This window comes from Amblyomma americanum, chromosome 1 (genome assembly GCF_052857255.1).
Source record: "Amblyomma americanum isolate KBUSLIRL-KWMA chromosome 1, ASM5285725v1, whole genome shotgun sequence".
Lineage (NCBI taxonomy): Eukaryota > Metazoa > Arthropoda > Arachnida > Ixodida > Ixodidae > Amblyomma > Amblyomma americanum.
The window spans coordinates 179,533,130-179,552,954 of record NC_135497.1 but is presented as its reverse complement, the minus strand read 5'-3'; the positions used below and the strand labels follow the sequence as shown (position 1 = coordinate 179,552,954).

The window sequence follows — 19,825 nt, the reverse complement described above, 5'->3', positions numbered from 1 at the left end:
TTCGATCGTCCTAGTATTGACGAAGATCCCGTCACTGAAATTTTTGTTCAAGATCGTAAAAATGAGAGACAAAAGATGACGGCTAGATAATACGCCAAAAACCTCAGTCAAGTAACACTGAGAATAAGCAAAATGTATTCTCCGTAGCGATGTTCTACAAACCGGCTCGTCTCATATCTGTTTCGACAGCACAGAGAATTTGCCACATCATCAGACAGGAAGTATCCGAGAACAATAATAGCTCATCAAAACTTGTTTTCCTTAAGATCACCTTGCGCTCGCTCTAAAAGTGGTTCGATGAGAAGATTTTAACAGATTTCAGAGTTTCGTCAAAATGCCGAAAACGCAAGTCACACGGCTATTTACAGATGTGCGCACATTGCAATACAGTAAGGCTTAGCTGCTCTGCGTGACCATCCTTGTGACGCAGTCCGGGCCTACGACATAACTAAAGTGCACAAGCACCTGGCTCAAAAAGAAGGATCCATGACAAACAAACACTTTATTGTAAACCAAAAAAAAGGCACTGCACACAAACTAGGCCTCTGCCTGGGTCTCCTCGAATTCCCCCTCGTCCTCATCTGGGGCCTCCTGGTACTGTTGGTATTCTGACACCAGTTCGTTCAAGTTGGACTCTGCCTCGGTGAACTCCAACTCGTCCATGCCCTCTCCGGTGTACCAGTGCAGAAAGGCCTTGCGGCGGAACATAGCTGAAAAAATAATAATATATCAAGCAGGCGGGGTCACACTCCTAGAACTGTCCCCGAAAACGCGCTGTTCCAGAAAATCGACAGCAATGGGTCCCTACAACGAAAGCATGTGCTTTTAAGAAGCACTTTCAAATCAAACACGATGGTCACCTGTAAACTGCTCGGAGATCCGCCTGAAAAGCTCTTGAATGGCTGTGCTGTTCCCAATGAAAGTAGCCGACATCTTCAGACCTCGAGGCGGTATGTCACAGACAGCTGTCTTTACATTGTCCGGGATCCATTCAACGAAGTGACTCGACTGCTTGTTCTGGATGTTGAGCATCTGGTCATCGACTTCCCGCATGCTCATTCGGCCTCTGAAGACTGCAGCAACTGTCAGGTAACGACCGTGGCGGGGGTCGCAAGCAGCCATCATGTTTTTGGCATCGAACATCTGTTGCGTCAGCTCCGGCACAGTCAGAGCCCGGTACTGCTGGCAGCCGCGGGACGTGAGTGGAGCAAAGCCAGTCATGAAGAAGTGGAGGCGAGGGAAGGGCACCATGTTAACGGCCAGCTTGCGAAGATCAGCATTCAGCTGCCCAGGAAATCTGTGAGGAATGGGACGGTGCTTGATTAGAAGCCCGCTTAATTCACAAGGGGAGAGAGAATTTATGTTGGGCGCTCTTGTTTGGGAGCAGTCAGAACAAGATTGTGGTAAGATTATGGAGCAGCTACAATGGTCAGTGGAGGCATCTTGTAGAATGTCGCGATTGTTGCCGCTGTTCATTCAAAGCTTTTGAATATCGGGTCATCAAATTTGAAATTCAGTTCTCTTCACGCCAGTGCAGACAACGAAGCCCAATGAAAGAACGAACTCATGGAAATTTCAGAAGTGACATAGTTTACACTTTGCCAGTCTGTTCTAGAGAACATTGAAACTGCATGCCTCTTATTTGCCTCAGCCAAATTACAACGGCGGAGAAGCAAACCAGCCCCAGTCAGATAACAAGATTTCTTCTGTTGCTGTTTCGATTCATTGGCAAAATCACAAAAAAATAAAAATGGATTCTTCACATGGTCACTGCTTCGTATCCAGCTTCAAAGGTTATACAAATTACTACATTAGGAAAACATCGATGGGTATTAACTTCACCGGTCTGCCGGTTGTCGTGGCACTTTAAAATTATGTGATCGTTCTGCAGGCCCTAAAACACCATCCCCCAACAATGGCAACCAGTATTCCATACTGACTGCTCAGTAGGCTAATGTGGCTCCCAACTTCCTCAGAAAGTGCCACTATTTATCGAAGAAAAAATTCCATACCAAAACGTGGGAATTTGTATTCCCTTTTCCCGAAGAGAAAACGGGGATAAATGATTTCACTGTACGTGAGGCTTTATATAAAGGTCCTGTACTCTAGGATTAAGGAGCTGAACGAGATAAATGTGCGCTTTATAAATGAGAAACAGTTCAATAAGCATTCTCCACTGACACACACCTAAATTATTTCCAAGAGATTTGAGATGTTTGCTTTGTGAACAGAGTAGTTTTTAATCATTTACAGCGCGAGGCCTTAATTTACCTTTTCGCCTCATGAGTTTCTGAGGTACAGTGGTTAAACACGGACATTTTATTCCCAATGTGTGCAATCGCATGCCATAGATTAGGCGCCACTCCATTATTCCCGACGACAGCCGCCTTCTCGTTATTGCTGCCGTTGCCAAATTCACTTTCCTTGAAGTGCTTTTCAAAGCTTCCTTGAGCAGCTGCTTGGCTGGCTATAGCAGTTGCGGTGTTTGTTAGTTTTTATGCGGATGGTGAGGGTGCTTTTATTTGCTTTCTTGCTCGTCATTGTGTTTTCTGAAAATATCGCCACCACATGCACTTTATACATGGAGATTAGCTGTAGTGTATTACTCTAAATATTTTGTAAAAGACCTTAGCGACCGCAGTCTTTGCAGTGCTTGTTCCATAATGAACCGATCACTACCGTCGGAACTAGCAATTCGGCGGATGCTGTCGACCTCTTTGGGCTCTTTATGAACATGCATGAGGCGCTTAAGTTACCCCTTGAACGAAGCTGCGAAATACTTACCTCAGGCATGTGGTCACACCCGACATCGTTGCAGAAACCAAGTGGTTAAGGTCTCCGTAGGTGGGAGTCGTGAGCTTAAGCGTCCGGAAGCAGATGTCGTAGAGTGCTTCGTTGTCGATGCAGTAGGTCTCGTCGGTGTTTTCCACAAGCTGATGCACTGACAAAGTAGCATTGTAGGGCTCGACGACAGTGTCCGAAACCTAGAGGTAGCCGCAGGAAGAGAATGAGAACTTTGTGCATAACGACTAATCATCAAAATTCAAGGAAGACGCCTTATAAAGCAAGGCCAAAATGTCATGTTTGATTTGTTTCAAAGATGCTGAAATTGGGTCCTGCAGATAATGTCACACACCTTTGGAGAGGGCACTACACTGTAGGTGTTCATGATGCGATCGGGGTACTCTTCACGGATCTTCGAGATGAGCAGTGTGCCCATGCCAGATCCAGTACCACCGCCCAGGGAGTGGGTCAGCTGGAATCCCTGCAGGCAGTCACAGGATTCCGCTTCCTTGCGCACAACGTCGAGCACCGAGTCCACTAGTTCAGCACCCTCGGTGTAGTGGCCCTTGGCCCAATTGTTGCCAGCGCCATTCTGACCTGAAGGGGCGGGTTGTGAAAGGCGTATACTTGCACAAACTGTATCCTGAAGAAAATCAGTACTGGAATAGGCAATAAAGGCAAGCCACTCAGAGACAGAGATCTCCACCGAGGCACTCTTTGTAAACATAGAGGGTGATGGCTGCGTTGTGAGTAGACGCACGACCTGGACAACATTATCATTCGTCATCATCTGCAAAACGCGGCACCTACAAAGCCATAACCTTCATCGCCTTCTCGGTTTGGCGGAGATCCCGGAAGGTTATTTTGAAATAAGAGATGCTTTTCGGGATTTGATAAAAGAAATTAATGTTGTCGCACGAAGGAGTAGCATATCTGTATTGGACCACGAGATTCCGATTCGCATCTGTCTAGGGTCAGATTTGAAATTTTTGCTTGTTGTTCAGGGTCTGCAGTCTGCTGCATCACACTATCCTTGTCCATTTTGTCGAGCAAACCCACAGACAAGGTGCTCAGTTCTGACAAGTAACAGGAGCTTTAATGAGCCTCCTTTGATCCGCACTCTCGAGAACATGAAAGCTGATTGCTGCGCAGAGGCGAACGGGATGAAAAACGTGCCATTGTTTAACTTCGGCTCTAATTTAGTAATTCCTGATGTATTGCACATGAAGTTAAGAATAGTTAACTGCCTTGTAGATGGATTGCTTTCAGAAGCAGAAGACAGATTACCGTGAAAAAGTCCGCAACCCACGTTGTATGACCATACACGTTCAGGACATCGTTGATGCCATAAATAACTGTGGGATTAAATTTCACGTCTGGGAAACCAATGAAGGAAACAAGGGAAAAACATTCACGTCGGTATTGGGGGGCGATTGTGAGCGCCTGCTGAAAGCTTTGCCTGAAAAACTGGCCGGGAAGTTGCACCCTCAAACAGAGGAAAAAACTTTGCTCCTTTGGAAGCTTATGCGGAAAATTTTGTACCACCTGGAAAATGATATTGAAGGTCGCTGCATAGAAAGAGAAATCTCAGAATTATTTCACACGTTCTTAGAATTAGGGGCCCAAGGTTGCAAAGGCTATGGTGGCGATAGAGTTACGCCGTACATTCATATTCTGGCGCACCACGCTTCCGCAAAGCACGAAAGGTTCAATTGCCTTGGTTGAATTTCAAGCCAAGGGTTAGAGGAAAAAACGACGTCCTAGAGCATCTACACCATGGGAAGTCTAACATGTGGAATGCAGCCGCTGACGCTCTCAAGCTGGCGAAAAGGCTTGAAGTGAGTGAGAATATCAGACTAAGCCGTGCATATAAAAAGCGGGACCAAGAGTACTGGTTTGAGGGACGTATTCAAGAGACACGGGCGAAGAGGCTACGCTGTGCAGATGAAAAAGTGAGCGAAGGAAACTGTCTACAAAATGTGGACGACATGAATGAAGGAGAATTGCGCACGGAGCTTCGGGCTATGGGAATGTCGACGAAAGTCAAATCAATAGAAAAACTTCGCAACCTTGTAAGGAAAGAAAGAGAAAAGCAATAATTGTAGTCATAGGAGGAGGTAACTGTTATGTGGTGAGATGTGCCTTTTAGTTTTGCGTGTTTCCTCCTGTATTTATAGTGCTGTGTTGTACCTCTAGCTTAGAAAGTGCATCACTGCTTGAAGATGAAGAGTAATGTTCCTGATGCCTTATGTAACCTGCTTCTAAAGGAGTGTTCGGTGTGTACTAAAAATAGTGTATTTGTATTATGTGACTGTTTACCTGCCATATATGCCCTGAGCAATTTTTTGGTGTAATATAAATGTGATATGTGTGTTTTGTAAGTATTCCCGTTGTCACTTTTAAACTGATCTTTTGGCTTGTCTTTTGCGTAAAAAAATTCTTTTATGTAAACAAACCATGGATAACAGATTTATAACGCAATCAGTACAGCTAGAAAAAGTACTTGGGGGGGTGTGCTTTGAAAATGAACATGCACACACGCCTTTAAGTTCTGCGGGGCAGCAGGAAAAAATTTTGCAGCGAATTTAAGAAAACTGATTGGTCGTATCGGGCGTAGATCATATGATACTGGCATCAAGTGCACAATGCGCACAAACAGGCTCGAGAAAAGTGACGACAGCAGTACTACGCACATTCAATGCCATCGTTTATGTTCATTTGTATGTCCTTCTTTGCTGACTCATTTTGTTTGGCAACCGATTAAAAGTTTGCCTTGTTCTTTATTCTTTTCGCAAAGTGTTGCTTCTTTTGTATGCCATGTTGCTGTGAAGTGTGTTTAGTTATATTCATATTCGTTACGTTTGGAGTGCATCGTTCTGGTTGTACATGTAACATGAACACAAGGTAATCACGCTATGTGATTCTGACTGTACACATTCTGTTTCCAAATGTTGTATAAAAAGTGTATAATAAAATATTTTATGTCGGCACTATAGCCCTTGTCCTTGCCTTTTTGCGGGGAAGTTATAACCCTTCCGCACCAGCTATCAGATAGTGTGACAAGTGCAAGTTTATTGACAGCGACGCCATGAAAATAGACCTATTACATTTGCTCGATTTCCTCCCCAAGGTGCAAAGGAGAAAAGAAATATAATCTCCAGTGCTTCGAATATTACTGTAAACGTAACAGATCACTTCCCATGAGTGTTATCGTTATGAAGGCTTCCCCTTCATTCATGGTAATTTGCTGACATTGTGCTTTCCGCTACGTGCTATAATGACATCCCCGCCTGCTATAATGACATCCCCGCCTATTTGATATTCTCATTAACTTTGTAACATAGAATACAATTCGTGACTTATATTATTGGTATACATTCCTTTTTAGCGTCTGGTTATTTTTGTTGCGCTCTACCTCTCTATTACAATTGTATTTGGTTTGATTTACCAAACGCTGCTGCTTCCAAAGTAAGCGATAGTATTGTTCAGTGCAGTATAATTAGTTTTTCACCTGACCACAGAAATCAAAGCTGCTGCAGGCAGAGTAACCTGGGAACTGGGAAAAGCTACAATGAAATTATACAAATTAGTTCCATTACAGGCTATGAGGGACAGCGCACTGGAGCGCTTCGAACTAATTCGACCCCCCGGGGGTAAACAGCCGGAGCGTTGTTGCATTTCGCGTACGCTGAAATGTGGGCATAGCGGCTGGGTCCTGAGCCGGCCTCACATCACCCGGCACCCTGTGCAAGACTTTGCCACCCCCCCACCCGCCCCTCTCTCTCTCTTTGAATGTATTTGTGGGGGTGTTTCTCTCGATTTTTATTGGCCGTCCTAACGGGGGGCACTTCTAGTTTTCATTCTTTTAACAGTCTCAATGTAGTATTTGTACTGGCGTGGGCAGGACACTTAGTTGTTTTTTATTTTTCTTCCCCCTCTAATTTATACCCCTTGACATCCTTTGATCTTGCTATTGGCGGTCAATTTTTTACACGTTTTCATAGCATTTTGAAGAAGATGAATCTTAAAAGCATGCTGCTTGCGATAACGCAACTCATCTATTATACTGGTGAAAAAGAAAAATTTATTGCTTAAAATTATTACAGCCCAGCCTCAAAGGACAGATGCAAACGCTCTTCAAAGGAGGCTGTCAAGACAGTCGCTTCAGACGATTGATATGACATCGCGACTAACCCTGTTAATCCGTGGTTAACCCTCTTGCACCTGGCGGCCCCTTGCGATGTCACTCTGGGAGGTGCGGGAGAATTAAATGCGATATCATGACAATCGGCCGACGAAGCAGCGTAGCAGCGACTGGCAGCGTAGCGGCTGGCAGTGCCGCAAACTGCGACAGCCACCATATTTACCATTTATATATACCGTTATGAAATGCTTCCTTGATGACGTCCATGTAAAAGCGCTTTTACGTAGCCCACAAGTGGACACAATTAAATTCACCAATTTGTTTGCAAAAATGAAAAAAAGTTGGCGGTATCTTGCGGTATCTTTAAAAGCGAAGTTTCGTACCTCAAAAGCGAAGCCTCACTTTTTCAGTTGTGTTACACAGGATGGATCCCGGCAATACATCATGCATGCATATTACAGAAGTCGGAATGAAAGAACAGCAAAAAAAAGTCGTCAATAGCTGCAGCAATAAAAGTATGAATAGTGATCATGCGTGAAATTTTTCATTCATACATTCATACAAATATATTTTCTATAGAAACGAGCACATTTATTAAAATTAGTTGACCAAAACAAAAGGTTCTGAACCCAGGTTAGAACTCTAAGTGCAAACTCGAGTCACCATATTCGGACAACGCTAGAGTCACTAATTTGAAAGCATTACAGGTGAACGTGACAGTAACAACCTGAACGTCTATCTAGACGCTATTTGCTTCTAGACTCCGAATTCTGTGTTCGGCCCGACAACAGCTGAACAGCTTCAGAATGTTTCTGAGTAAAGCTGTATCAAATTTTCTTAAATAAGTATTAAAAGAATAAACTTAAACATTTATATCCGCGAATACATTTTAATGTCGGCCGTTTGAATGCCGCTACGCTCTTTAAAAGTAACAAGAATAGCTAAAATTCAGGCGAGCTAGCTCTTATACCCTAATATATTATGATCACACGCCCCAATAAACTTTTTAGATAATAGCAAAGGGCTGACAATTTGCAAAGTCTCTCCACGACAAGCATATATGAACAGCCACTAATATTTTATGTAGCTGCGTTAATGCATGGTCATCGTAACAACCTTCTTTATTTAAAGTTCCGGTCGAGACACTGGGTTTGAGCTCTGACATGTTTTCTTGTCTGCAAGGCAAAAGTCACCCGATAAAAAGGTAAGCGTCGAAATGGACGCAACTTCAGCAGTCCGAACCATTTCTGCAGCGTAGCACGGTGCCGGGCGCCATCTTTCATATTTTAGGCAATATCACGTTTCAATTAAAAGGCCTCAGGAAGCTTCTCGATCAAAGCTATGCCAGATCGTTGCACACCATTTTAAACACCATATATTTGGGTACCTAAAGCTGGGAAGCATTTTCGATATCTATCCGTGTTACGGTGCTATACAGTTTCAAAGTCTGGAAAAATGCCAAACTTTGGCCCCCTCCCGTAGGCAGCATCGTATAATATTCAAACGCGCTGGGAAGCTCGTGTATTAATAGCACAGGACAGAAACTTCGGCACATTCCTCAGCTAAATGTATATTACACAAATCCCCGAAGCATTTTTGTAGGTGATTTTGTTCACATTTTACGACTTTTTTGTACCCCTTCCCATTCAGTTACGCTCCCTGTTGCCGCCACTGCCGGTAGATGGCACAAGTAGTAGATGTCCCAGAAAGCTGGGCATGAAAGAAAGCCATGTCCTGGGCGGAAAAAACAATACCTATGCTGCGTGGTGGAGGTAGCGAGAAGAGAGATAAACAACGCTCAACACAGTTGAAGTTAACAGCTTGCGGAAGTTCCCGATAATGCGACGGGTGAAAGAAGTTGAAAATATATGTTCACGTCTGCAAACAATTCAACAAGTCATGACTCGCATTGTACTAGGCTACAGAACACAATCTCTCCAGCGAGTCCCTATGTAAAACGGGTGACAAATGACAATACCAGTTGTTGGGCGAGTTGGTGCTGACGATGATCCATAACAGCGCGACAGACGGGACAGAGAAGAGGAGACACAACACACAGCGCTGTGTGTTGTGTCTCCTCTTCTTTGTCCCGTCTGTCGCGCTGTTATGGATCATGACAAATGACATGAACACAGGGGAGGGAGAACCGCCAGTTGTGCTCATATCCTGTGTTATATCTGTCTGTAATATTTTGTTTTATGCCGGATTGTCCCCGCAGACGGCCGCCTTCCTTCCTTGTGTAATGCGCCACCTATGCGTTTTGCTGAGTGATGTGGTGTTGTGTCAAATGCGGATGGAATTTTTTGTAGCGAGAGCTACGCTAGGCTATAGCCAGCGGCCCATTTCGGGTAAGCGTGTCTAGTCACTACTGCGCTTGAGCCACTAGTTGCACCGAGCAATAGGTGTTCCGCCGCTGCGTCGCGCCACACCTTTCCTTAAATTCGATTTTCATGTTTTCTTTTTTCTGGTTTCCATCCCGCCTTTATCCATTCGATCTAGTGTCCACCGAGACATATGAGACAGTTGCTGCTCCATTTCCTTTCCTAAAAAAAAAAATGAGCCGCCGGCGCTCATTTGGTGCATTGGTGTTGACAACGTAGAGGCCGTTCATTTTTACGAAAGGAAAGGCGCACAACTGGCTCCCTGGGTCAGTGGACACCTCACTTTCGCTTTCATGCAACATGGCGTTGGCATGCAACTGGAAAAAATTAATGTGGATTAGCTCAGTTAATCTAGGGTATACAAAGCGAAAGGTGTCGGCGTTCACTGTGTTCTTGGCGTTGACGATGTTCTAGACGACGATGGAGTTGTACAAAGGAAGGGCGCATAACTGGCTGCCTGGATATGCGGACGCCTCATTCGTGATTTGATGCACGTGGCAGTGGTGGGAGAGAGATGGGGCCTGAATGCAATAGCGCTGACAGCGTTGTGGCTGACATGCGGCACTGCAGCAATAGCTAGGCCGCTGCGTTCGTTTGCTGATCAATATCTCGCGATCAACCATTAACTGCGTGCCACCTCCAAGGGTGGCAGGGAGGGCACGCTGCCTATCCAGTGTGGGGAACCCACGTGCATGAATGCGAGATTTAGGTCTCCACTGACCCACGGAGCCGGTTTTGCGCCGCGGTGGCTCAGTGGTTAGGGCGCTCGGCTACTGATCCGGAGTTCCCGGGTTCGAACCCGACAGCGGCGGCTGCATTTTTATGGTGGAAAAACGCTAAGGCGCCCGCGTCTTGTGCCATGTCAGTGCACGTGAAAGATCCCCAAGTGGTCGAAATTATTCCGGAGCCCTCCACTACGGCACCTCTTTCTTCTTTCACTCCCTCGTTTATCCTTTCCCTTACGACTCGGTTCAGGTGTCCAACGATATACGGGACAGATACTGCGCAATTTCCTTTCCCCAAAAACCAATTATTACATTTATTATTACGTCATTCCTTTCGTGAAAATGAACGGCCTTTTCAAAGTTGTCAACGCCAATGAACTATGAACACCGTCGGCTGACTAGTTTTGTTTGGTTTTTGAGGAAAGGAAATGACACAGTAACCGTCTCACATATCTCGGTGGACACCCGAACCGAGCCGTAAAGGAAGCGATAAAGGAGGGAGGGAAAGAAAAAAGAGAAAACTGAAAATTGAAAGTTGGATTTTGAGGAAAGGCGTGGCGCTGCGCAGCGGCGGACACATGTGGCTCGATGCTACTAGTGGCGCATGCTCAGTAGTGACTAGGGAGCGAGAACGAGAGAAATATGCGCGGTGAGCCGCGCGTTGTGACGTTATGTACTTCCTCGGAGCACCGCCACGGCGAAATCGCAAGTTTGCGGCCAGTAAAGCCATCACTTTCAAACCCCATTTGATTGCCTTCCGCACTTTGGATATGCAGCGCGTTCACCCTGCCTCTGTGGCAGGTTGCAGTTGATGATCGCGAGAGGTTGATCACCCAATGAACGCTGCGGCCTATTACTGCAGTGCCGCGTGTCTACCACGAAGTTATCAGGGCTAATGTATGCAGAGACCCACCGCGATGACTCAGTGGTTAGGGCGCTCAGCTACTGCTCCGGAGTTCCCGGGTTCGAACCCGACCGTGGCGGCTGCGTTTTTACTGAGGCAAAACGCTAAGGCGCCCGTAGGCTGTGCGATTTCAGAGCACGTTAAAGATTCCCAGGTGGTCGAAATTATTCCGGAGCCCTCCACTACGACACCTCTTTCTTCCTTTCTTCTTCACTCCCACCCTTATCCCTTCCCTTACAGCGCGGTTCAGGTGTCCAACGATATATGAGACAGATACAGCGCCATTTCCTTTCCCCAAAAACCAATTATTATTAATGTATGCAGCCCACATGTCTTCACCATCGTCACGTACCTCGAAGGGCGAGTGAAGCGTCCACTGACCCGGGGAGCCAGTTTACGCACTTCCTTAAGCGTCTAGAACGGTGTCCACGTCAATGAACACATTGAACGCCGACAGCTTTTGCCTTGTATATCCTCGATTCCAATTCATTTTATTTTCGAAATGGCCCATGTGTTCCCTCTCTCGTAATATGCTCTTTTCACGGCGCACTACATTCTTGATGAACCACCAAGCTTGCGTCTCAATCTTGGCGGCCTAGGTTTCGCAAGGAACTGATGAGAATGTTCATAGATCAAACTCAAATTACTTGATTGCGTGGCTTTATTAAACTGACTGCCACTCGGACTGGATTATACTGAGCGAGGATTCGCTGTGCGTACAGAGATGTGGGTACAAATTTAGCCAGTTGTGCGCTTTAAAGATTAGTCTATACTGTGCGCTCTTGTGGGAGTGTTTATGTAGTAGGTTTTAAGCCGAGAAGCCCCTTACCGAACACAAAGTTATCCGGCCGGAAGAGTTGTCCAAACTGTCCCGAGCGGACGGCGTCCATGGTTCCCGGCTCCAAGTCAACCAGGATGGCCCGAGGCACGTATTTACCTCCTCAAACAAAAAACAAATATCACTTAGCGGCAGCAAAGATACCGTGCAGTTATTACAAGTACCTGCGTCACAACAAAGCCAGTTAAAGAAATGAAAATGGAGCGCGCCAACTGTAGGCGTCATAGCAAATAAAAGCGGCACTACTAGGTCCTTGCGCCACCCTCCGGCCTTTAAACAGCAGATCCAGTTATATTTAATAATAAAATATTTAAATATCTTTCAGCAGAAAAACATAAGGTGAAATGTTGATAGATAAATTGAGATGGATCAAAATGATGTCACTACATTAACGTCCTGTTGCGACTCCTGTTTCGATTCTGTTCCGTATTACTAAAATTACAGTGTCCTATATGGGATTAACATTCCGAATTCTGTACATGGGCTGTCATCAACGCAGTAGTGCCGGCCTCTGGATAAATTTGCACCACCTCGGGTTACTTTACGCGCAATAAGAGCGCAGAACACACGGCTCTTTATGATCTCGCCTCCATAGAAATGCGTCCGCCGAATCATGGATGTCATGATCGAGCCCCTTCCAAATGAAGCACAGCGGCAGTATTAGCAAACATAGAGTTAAAAACTCCTTACAAACTCACTGCAGCAAGAGGAAACGTAGTAGAGGGGAGACGTACTATGTCTTCGTCAAACCTGACGAGGGAATTCAGAACCCGGGTTCGAACCCGACCGCGACGGCTGCGTTTTTATGGAGCGCCCGTGTGCTGTGCGATGTCAGTGCACGTTAAAGATCCCCAGGTGGTGGAAATTATTCCGGAGCCCTCCACTACGGCACCTCTCTCTCCCTTTCTTCTTTTACTCCCACCTTTATCCCTTCCCTTGCGGCGCGGTTCAAGTGTCCGCCGATATATGAGACCGACACTGCGCCATTTCCTTCCCCCAAAACCAATTATTATTATTATTATTAAAAACTCATTCGCGTTGTGAACATTCATTGCCTATGAGAAAAAAGCTTCTGGTCAAGAACCTTCAAGCTAATCCCTGCGGGACATGGGGCAATGCAACCTGAAAAGCTGCAATAGCCTAACATAACGTGCCGCAAGCAGAAGAGGTCACTAGACTTGCACTTCGACCTAACTAGGTTTGCGCGATCGGTTGTAGAATTTAAAGCTTGAAGAGCAAAGGCCTGCCGTTGAAGAAGCTCCATTGACAGGCCAGATGTCAGCTTAACAGCACAAACACCGCTATTAAGGCAGGACCGAGAATAAGGGACAACCATAGACACAGCGTTCGGTTTTGTCTTTCGTTTGCTGTTTCCGTTGAAGTCATGTGCCAAACGGCCCGGAAAATTTCCGTAATGCTTAGCAGTGCGAAACAGCCGCAAGGCAAGATCAACTCGACAGGGAAGCTTAAAAGTGAAATTATCAACCGCAATACAGCCAGATGCGTACCGGAGGCCTCATTGTAGTAGACATTGATGCGCTCCAACTGGAGGTCCGAATCGCCATGGTACGCCCCGCTTGGATCGATGCCATGCTCATCGGAAATCACCTCCCAAAACTGCAGACGGGAAAAGATTTCAGTAATCAGAGTGGCGTCACATCGTGCAGTGGCGGCAGTCAAAGCATATTTAGAGGCTGTAATTCACAGCGAAAGCAACATAACTGCTACAGTTCCACTTGTCAACTGGTTTTTGTAGTCAAATCTTCAACCGCCATCGATTCTCACCCGCCATGTGTCTTGCTGATGGCGGAAACCCGGCAGGGCCTAAGATCACTTGAGGCCTTTGAATTGCATCATACGCGAAAACTAGGTCGTGCGAAAAAAAATTCCGGCAAAGAATCCTCGCCCGTCGCTTTGCGGCAGTCATTTGCCATAAAACTGTTCCATGTCACCTCTCCGCCAAGACCTATTGTCTCGAATTTTTTACAACCGGGAATAAAGTATGAGCTATATGCCATAAAACAACAACAATATCTCAACGCTCTCAAAGCGCGAGCAGTAATTAAAAGGTCAGAGCGAAAGGAGTGGTCATGAACAAGAGATTCGATGAGCATTAGCTAGGGCTCAACATTGTCCAACGCAAAGAGGCCACAGCTTAGAACGAAAGCAGTACGTCTGGTAAAAGCCGCGACTGCTTTACAGGCGATTGCTTTCGCCCGTATCCTGAAACGAGATTCTAGTACGTGGCGTTTAGGACACAACGTAATCACCAACGTAAAACGCGCCGGGACCGGCACTGGGACAGAATGGCAACCGCGATCCCCTGAGCCGTGAAATAACCCGCGAGGTGGTAGAGGTGGCTTACCTTCGCCCCAATCTGGTTGCCACACTGGCCTGTCTGGATGTGTACTATCTCGCGCATGTTCGATGCCACTCCGAAACTCAGCTGTCAAGATGCCGACTGCCTGCCCGGGTCAAGGGTCCACGTATTTGTAGCCTTGCGCCGCATCAACGCTCACTTCTTCCTCAACTCTGTTCATATGTGTACGCGTGTCGACTAAATAGCGCATAAAGTAGTTCCGCAGCCTGTTCCTGCCATGGTAAATGCGTTTGAGAGCTTATATATAAGGCCTTCAGTTCACGTACAGGATGCCGTGTAAAGGATATGCGCCGTACAACGCGAACTATTTTTCGTTTCGCAAAGCTTCCGGCACAACGGGGTTCTCTCAACTGGCTGCAGGGGCAAACTCGGCCTCTTCAACTTTCTTTTCTCGGTGCTCGAAATTGGTTTCGCTCGAAAGAACAACGTGCATTCTGCAGCATAATTTTTTCAGTTTTCTAACCTTTCGATTTGTGCGCGTGCGGTCGGTTCTAAAGTTTGAATGTTACCGACCGATTGGAAAACTTTATTTTATCATCATCATCAGCAGCAGCAGCAGCCTGACTGTAGCCCCAAGAGGTTAGAGACCTGACTCCAGGGCCTCATTATCTGTTCCAATCGGGGTTGCCTGGTCGATCAGTCTGCGCTGGTCATCCTGGTTTGTGCTCTCGAAACAGTGGCTTCCCATTGGGAGGAAGGGGTTGGGTGTGGGTATGGGAGGTTGGGTTGGGGGTTTGGGTGGGTCATTATCATCATCGTCGTCATCAGCCCAAACTACGCTCACTGCAGGACAAAGGCTTCTCCCATGGCTCTCCAATTATTCCTGTCCTTTGCCAGCTGCGCCCACCTTATGCCTGCAAACCTCTTAATCTCATCCGCCCACCTAACCTTCTGCCAAACGTTGCCAGGTTCAGATTGGGTGGCTATGTGCCAATATATGCATGGTGAACAGCAAGCTATTAACACAGACAATTTGCGCAGAAATTGTTCATCCGGGCAGTGATTTTACTAGGTATAATAATCGATACTTTTGATGGATCATGGAATTCTTTAGTAAATGTGGATTCACAATACGGGCCTCTTGCCGTTCCTTGGTCCGGGCGGCGTTCTGCTTTCGGTGCGTTAGGTATGCACACTGCCCGCGGACAATTGTCTGATGTTGGTGAACGTAGCACGGCGACTGGCCGTGCGTATGCCTAATCCACTTACAGCCGCTTGCTCCGACCTCCAGCACCACAGGTGCTGATAACAGGATTAGACATGCGCATCAAATTTCACTGTGCGACGTTCACCAACATGGCAGCCAAGGATCCGGGGTCCGCCGTAAGAAAAAAGGATATCGGAATTTCTGCTGGAACCCCTGGTGCGCAGATAACCGGGGCCAATGTACCCTGTCCAATCCCCCACCGTGGGTACGTACCATTCAACCAGAGGCCAAAATCATCATCATTATCATCATCATCATCAACCGGGGCCAGGCCAGATACGGGCCAGGCGCGAACTCAACGAACTGAAAGGAGAACGTCACGCGAAGCCTGTTTCGCGACACAAAAACTGGTCTCCAGATTTTCTTTTTTGTAATTGTCGAGTTTAACATCTCGAACCGACACATGGGGTATGAGGAACACTGCAGTGGAGGGCTGCAGAATAATGTAGCCCAAATGGGGATCTTTAACATGCGCCACTTGTCGCTGCAGCACACGGGCATTTTTGTATTACGCCTCCATCGAAATATGGCCGCCGCGGCAGGAATCGAACTGGCGACCTTGGTATCAACAGACGACCGCCAAAGGCACTGCGGCGTCTCCGATATGGGGTTCATTGTGTAAACAGACCTTAACATAACGTAAGAGGAACAAAATTAGAGCCTTCCTCAATAGCCATGGATATCCGCATACCTAGTGTACAAAACTAAGAGAAAAATGCTTGCATTTGAGCCTTCTCCGTGCTGTGCATCAAAACAGGTGTTTAAAAGCACTTCCTGTGAATTAAACATCAGGCCCCAGCAGCAAAACAGACAATTCCTTACCAGCATTTGTAACGGTGGCAAGCTGAGTGCGATTTGGTACGGGCCTCCTTACGCTCGAAATTGTTCATTAACTGGATTAAATATGCTGAGGATTTTTTGTGACAGCATGACTGTGACCCCTATCTCGCGAAATTCAGTACATACAATTTTAACAGCTTTTCAGAGTATGTTGCACAGCTTGCGCGTTGCTTCCCGCGTTAAGGCTTCCAAGATGCCCGCAGCATCGAGCAGGCGTTTCCATTACGCTCGTTCAACCAGGATCTGTTGTAACGATACTCACGCATTGTAAAAACGAAGTGAGTACACAAAAAGAGACGCGACTACAGTGAGGAGAGCAATGGATTTGTCGTAATGTCTTCCCTTCTGCCGTAACATGGGCTTACGTTTTGCGCTTGTATATTTACAAATGCGACACCTACCCCAAACCCGATCTGCGCTGGATAATAATAATAATTGTTTTTTTTGGGGGAAAGGAAATGGCGCAGTATCTGTCTCATATATCGTTGGACACCTGAACCGCGCCGTAAGGGAAGGAATAAAGGAGGGAGTGAAAGAAGAAATGAATAGGTGCCGTAGTGGAGGGCTCCGGAATACTCTTGACCACCTGGGGTTCTTTAACGTGCACTGACATCGCACAGCACACGGGCGCCTTAGCGTTTTTCCTCCATAAAAACGCAGCCGCCGCGGTCGGGTTCGAACCCGGGAACTCCGGATCAGTAGTCGAGCGCCCTAACCACTGAGCCACCGCGGCGGGCACCTGCACTGAAGGAGTAGGTGATTTGTAGTCAACCGTGTTTGGTTGTCGTTGGTCTCGCAAGGTTAATGACTAACTCCCATAAAGAGGGATCAGCTCAGAATCCGGCGAAGGCCAAGAAGTGCGTAAAAAGTGTGCCTTATATTATTTAAAGGAAATTTGAGTTTTTAGAGATGAACACATCGCGGAACGTCGCAAACCTCGTCTTCCTCATCTTTGGGTGAATCATGAGCTTGCCGTTAAAAAATATAAACACTGATCGAACTGTTCGTTTATGCGGTTGAATGTAAGTAAATAAATGTTATTTGACTCATTCATTCGTTGTGCTTACCCAAATGAAGCTTTAGAATTTGCATACGCTCGGAGTGCCTTGTGCTTGTAAGTAAATGGAACGAGGAAAACTCTACGGACGAGGATGATGAGCGCAGTGTAGGTCGTAATTTCTAATCTGTAGCATATTTCCTTGCCCCATGTGATGCCTAGCATTTCCTGTATACTGAGAAAGAATTTGATATATATATATATATATATATATATATATATATATATATATATATATATATATATATATATAGCAAGCGGCTCTTTTAGGGGGAGGGGCAGAAATTCTGTAACATATACTATTGTTTCTGGTATACAGTCTGCGAGTTATACATGCTAAAAAATTTATATTTTGCGCTTTGCGGACCATCTGTATATATGCACTGCACAGCATTTTTTCCTTTTCAGCATCGCTGAATGTGGCACAAAGTTCGCGAAGCTTACTCTATTGCCACGTTTTGTGATACTTGAACTGCGCCAAATATAATTTTATGTGCTGTTCGCACGCCTGATTCTGATAGTGTATGTAACGAGTGCGGAAAGTCTAGTATTTTTTTTTCTCATCAGCCTTCTCCAGACTCATACGTTCCAGAACCCAGGTATGTGTAGTCTTTATTATTCGTCACACTATTCAAATGTGTGCAAGCTATGTCACCACAACGCGGATCTCAACCATATATATTGGAAATGCCCTTTTGCCCCCCTGGAGGGAAAAAATTCTGTCGCTTGACCAATGGGAGACTCTCCTATTCAGCACCGATCTGATGATTCAGACAAAGGTCGTACAACTGGCCGAAGACGCCGCCACAAGCCAGGACATTCTGGCTGTCGTTTAGGCGAGGGGCCTAAAGCCTCTCAAACTGTTGGAAATAAAAGTTTTACAATCCATATGCAGCCAAAATTGTGTGTTGCGGACTATACACTGCGTGCGGACTGTATACCGGATATTACGGTAAGGCGATAAAAATGCAACGAGTTCCACTCCAGTAGTGCACGAGTTGTCGCCGAATTTCGCGTTACACTGCCGCGACCTGGATGCTATTTGACCACGAAAATCCTCGCAGTCGCCGACGGCAACAGATGGCACAGATCCTTGACAGTAACCTCGACTCGCAGACAATCAGTCGTAATTACACCAGCGGTAGCCCCATCGAGAAGGCTTCCCAAATATTCCGCCATGGGGGTACCAGCTGAGAACCACTTACCATGACATGGGCTCTACACACCGGGAATCAAATCACGAACGCCACAGCTCGCGGTCATAAAACCAAGCGGTAGTCGACGAAATGGGAACCTATCCTGTAATGAAAACGTACTACGGAGACATACTTGAGCCCCTCGGGGACATCAGGAAGCGCTTTCCTACCTGCCATGCAAAACTTGGAATGATCACTTAAGCTCCGCCCTAAGGGTATAACGCGGTAATGCAATCGGTTAATTACCATATATGCAGACGGTCGTTCTCTACTTTGCATCCAAAAATACCTGGGCATTCTACCTGGGCAATCAAGAGCTTGCGATTTTTCACTCGCAACACCGAAAACACGAACATCGGTACTGGATTTTCGGGTGAACGGGGCCTTTACCGCTATCGCGTTAAGAGCTGGTGATGCTGACGCTAAACTGCTATAGAGACAAAAAGCTGTTTACCCCAGGCCCTAGCCGGAAAATTCGCTCCCGCCTCCAACCATAGGGCTTTCAGATCACGAAATCTCGCGTGGCTTCCAAAGCACCTACCCTCCGTTTCTGTGGACACCACGCTAAGGGATTCTGAATCAATAGCGCAGAATTCAACACGGACAATGTTCGTTGAGTGTTAAGGGTTGAGGGCTCCTCACAGTGGCGAATCGCCAAAGCCTTTGACGACGAACCTTTCTGCGCAGCGTCCCGGGTTAGGGCTATGCCGCTCACAGAAGGACGAGATATGGGCCTTGTGGTTCGATCGCTACAGGTTCAGCAGCCCCGAGGAGCTGGACTATTGCTGAACAATTGGTCAAGCAGCCTCAAATGCCACTTGATGTCCTGTCGGCGTCTTCTCAACGTGTTTTCCTTCCAATTAGAAGAGCCTCTCAAGGAAAGGGATTCGATCGTCCTAGTATTGACGAAGATCCCGTCACTGAAATTTTTGTTCAAGATCGTAAAAATGTGAGACAAAAGATGATGGCTAGATAATACGCCAAAAACCTCAGTCAAGTAACACTGAGAATAAGCAAAATGTATTCTCCGTAGCGATGTTCTACAAACCGGCTCGTCTCATATCTGTTTCGACAGCACAGAGAATTTGCCACATCATCAGACAGGAAGTATCCGAGAACAATAATAGCTCATCAAAACTTGTTTTCCTTAAGATCACCTTGCGCTCGCTCTAAAAGTGGTTCGATGAGAAGATTTTAACAGATTTCAGAGTTTCGTCAAAATGCCGAAAACGCAAGTCACACGGCTATTTACAGATGTGCGCACATTGCAATACAGTAAGGTTTAGCTGCTCTGCGTGACCATCCTTGTGACGCAGTCCGGGCCTACGACATAACTAAAGTGCACAAGCACCTGGCTCAAAAAGAAGGA

General features: G+C 46.3%; 1 protein-coding gene across 1 annotated transcript; it reads right to left on the bottom strand.

Moving 5' to 3' along the window:
* Positions 1-483: 483 nt before the first annotated feature.
* On the bottom strand, positions 484-14,300 carry LOC144093835 (tubulin beta-4 chain-like). The gene is made up of 7 exons (XM_077627559.1): positions 14,142-14,300; positions 13,285-13,393; positions 11,768-11,878; positions 3,137-3,381; positions 2,785-2,984; positions 861-1,297; positions 484-710 (listed from the first exon to the last, which is right to left on the bottom strand). The coding sequence occupies exons 1-7, from the start codon at positions 14,196-14,198 to the stop codon at positions 538-540; spliced, it is 1,332 nt and encodes a 443-aa protein (XP_077483685.1). The 5' UTR covers positions 14,199-14,300; the 3' UTR covers positions 484-537.
* Positions 14,301-19,825: the final 5,525 nt, after the last annotated feature.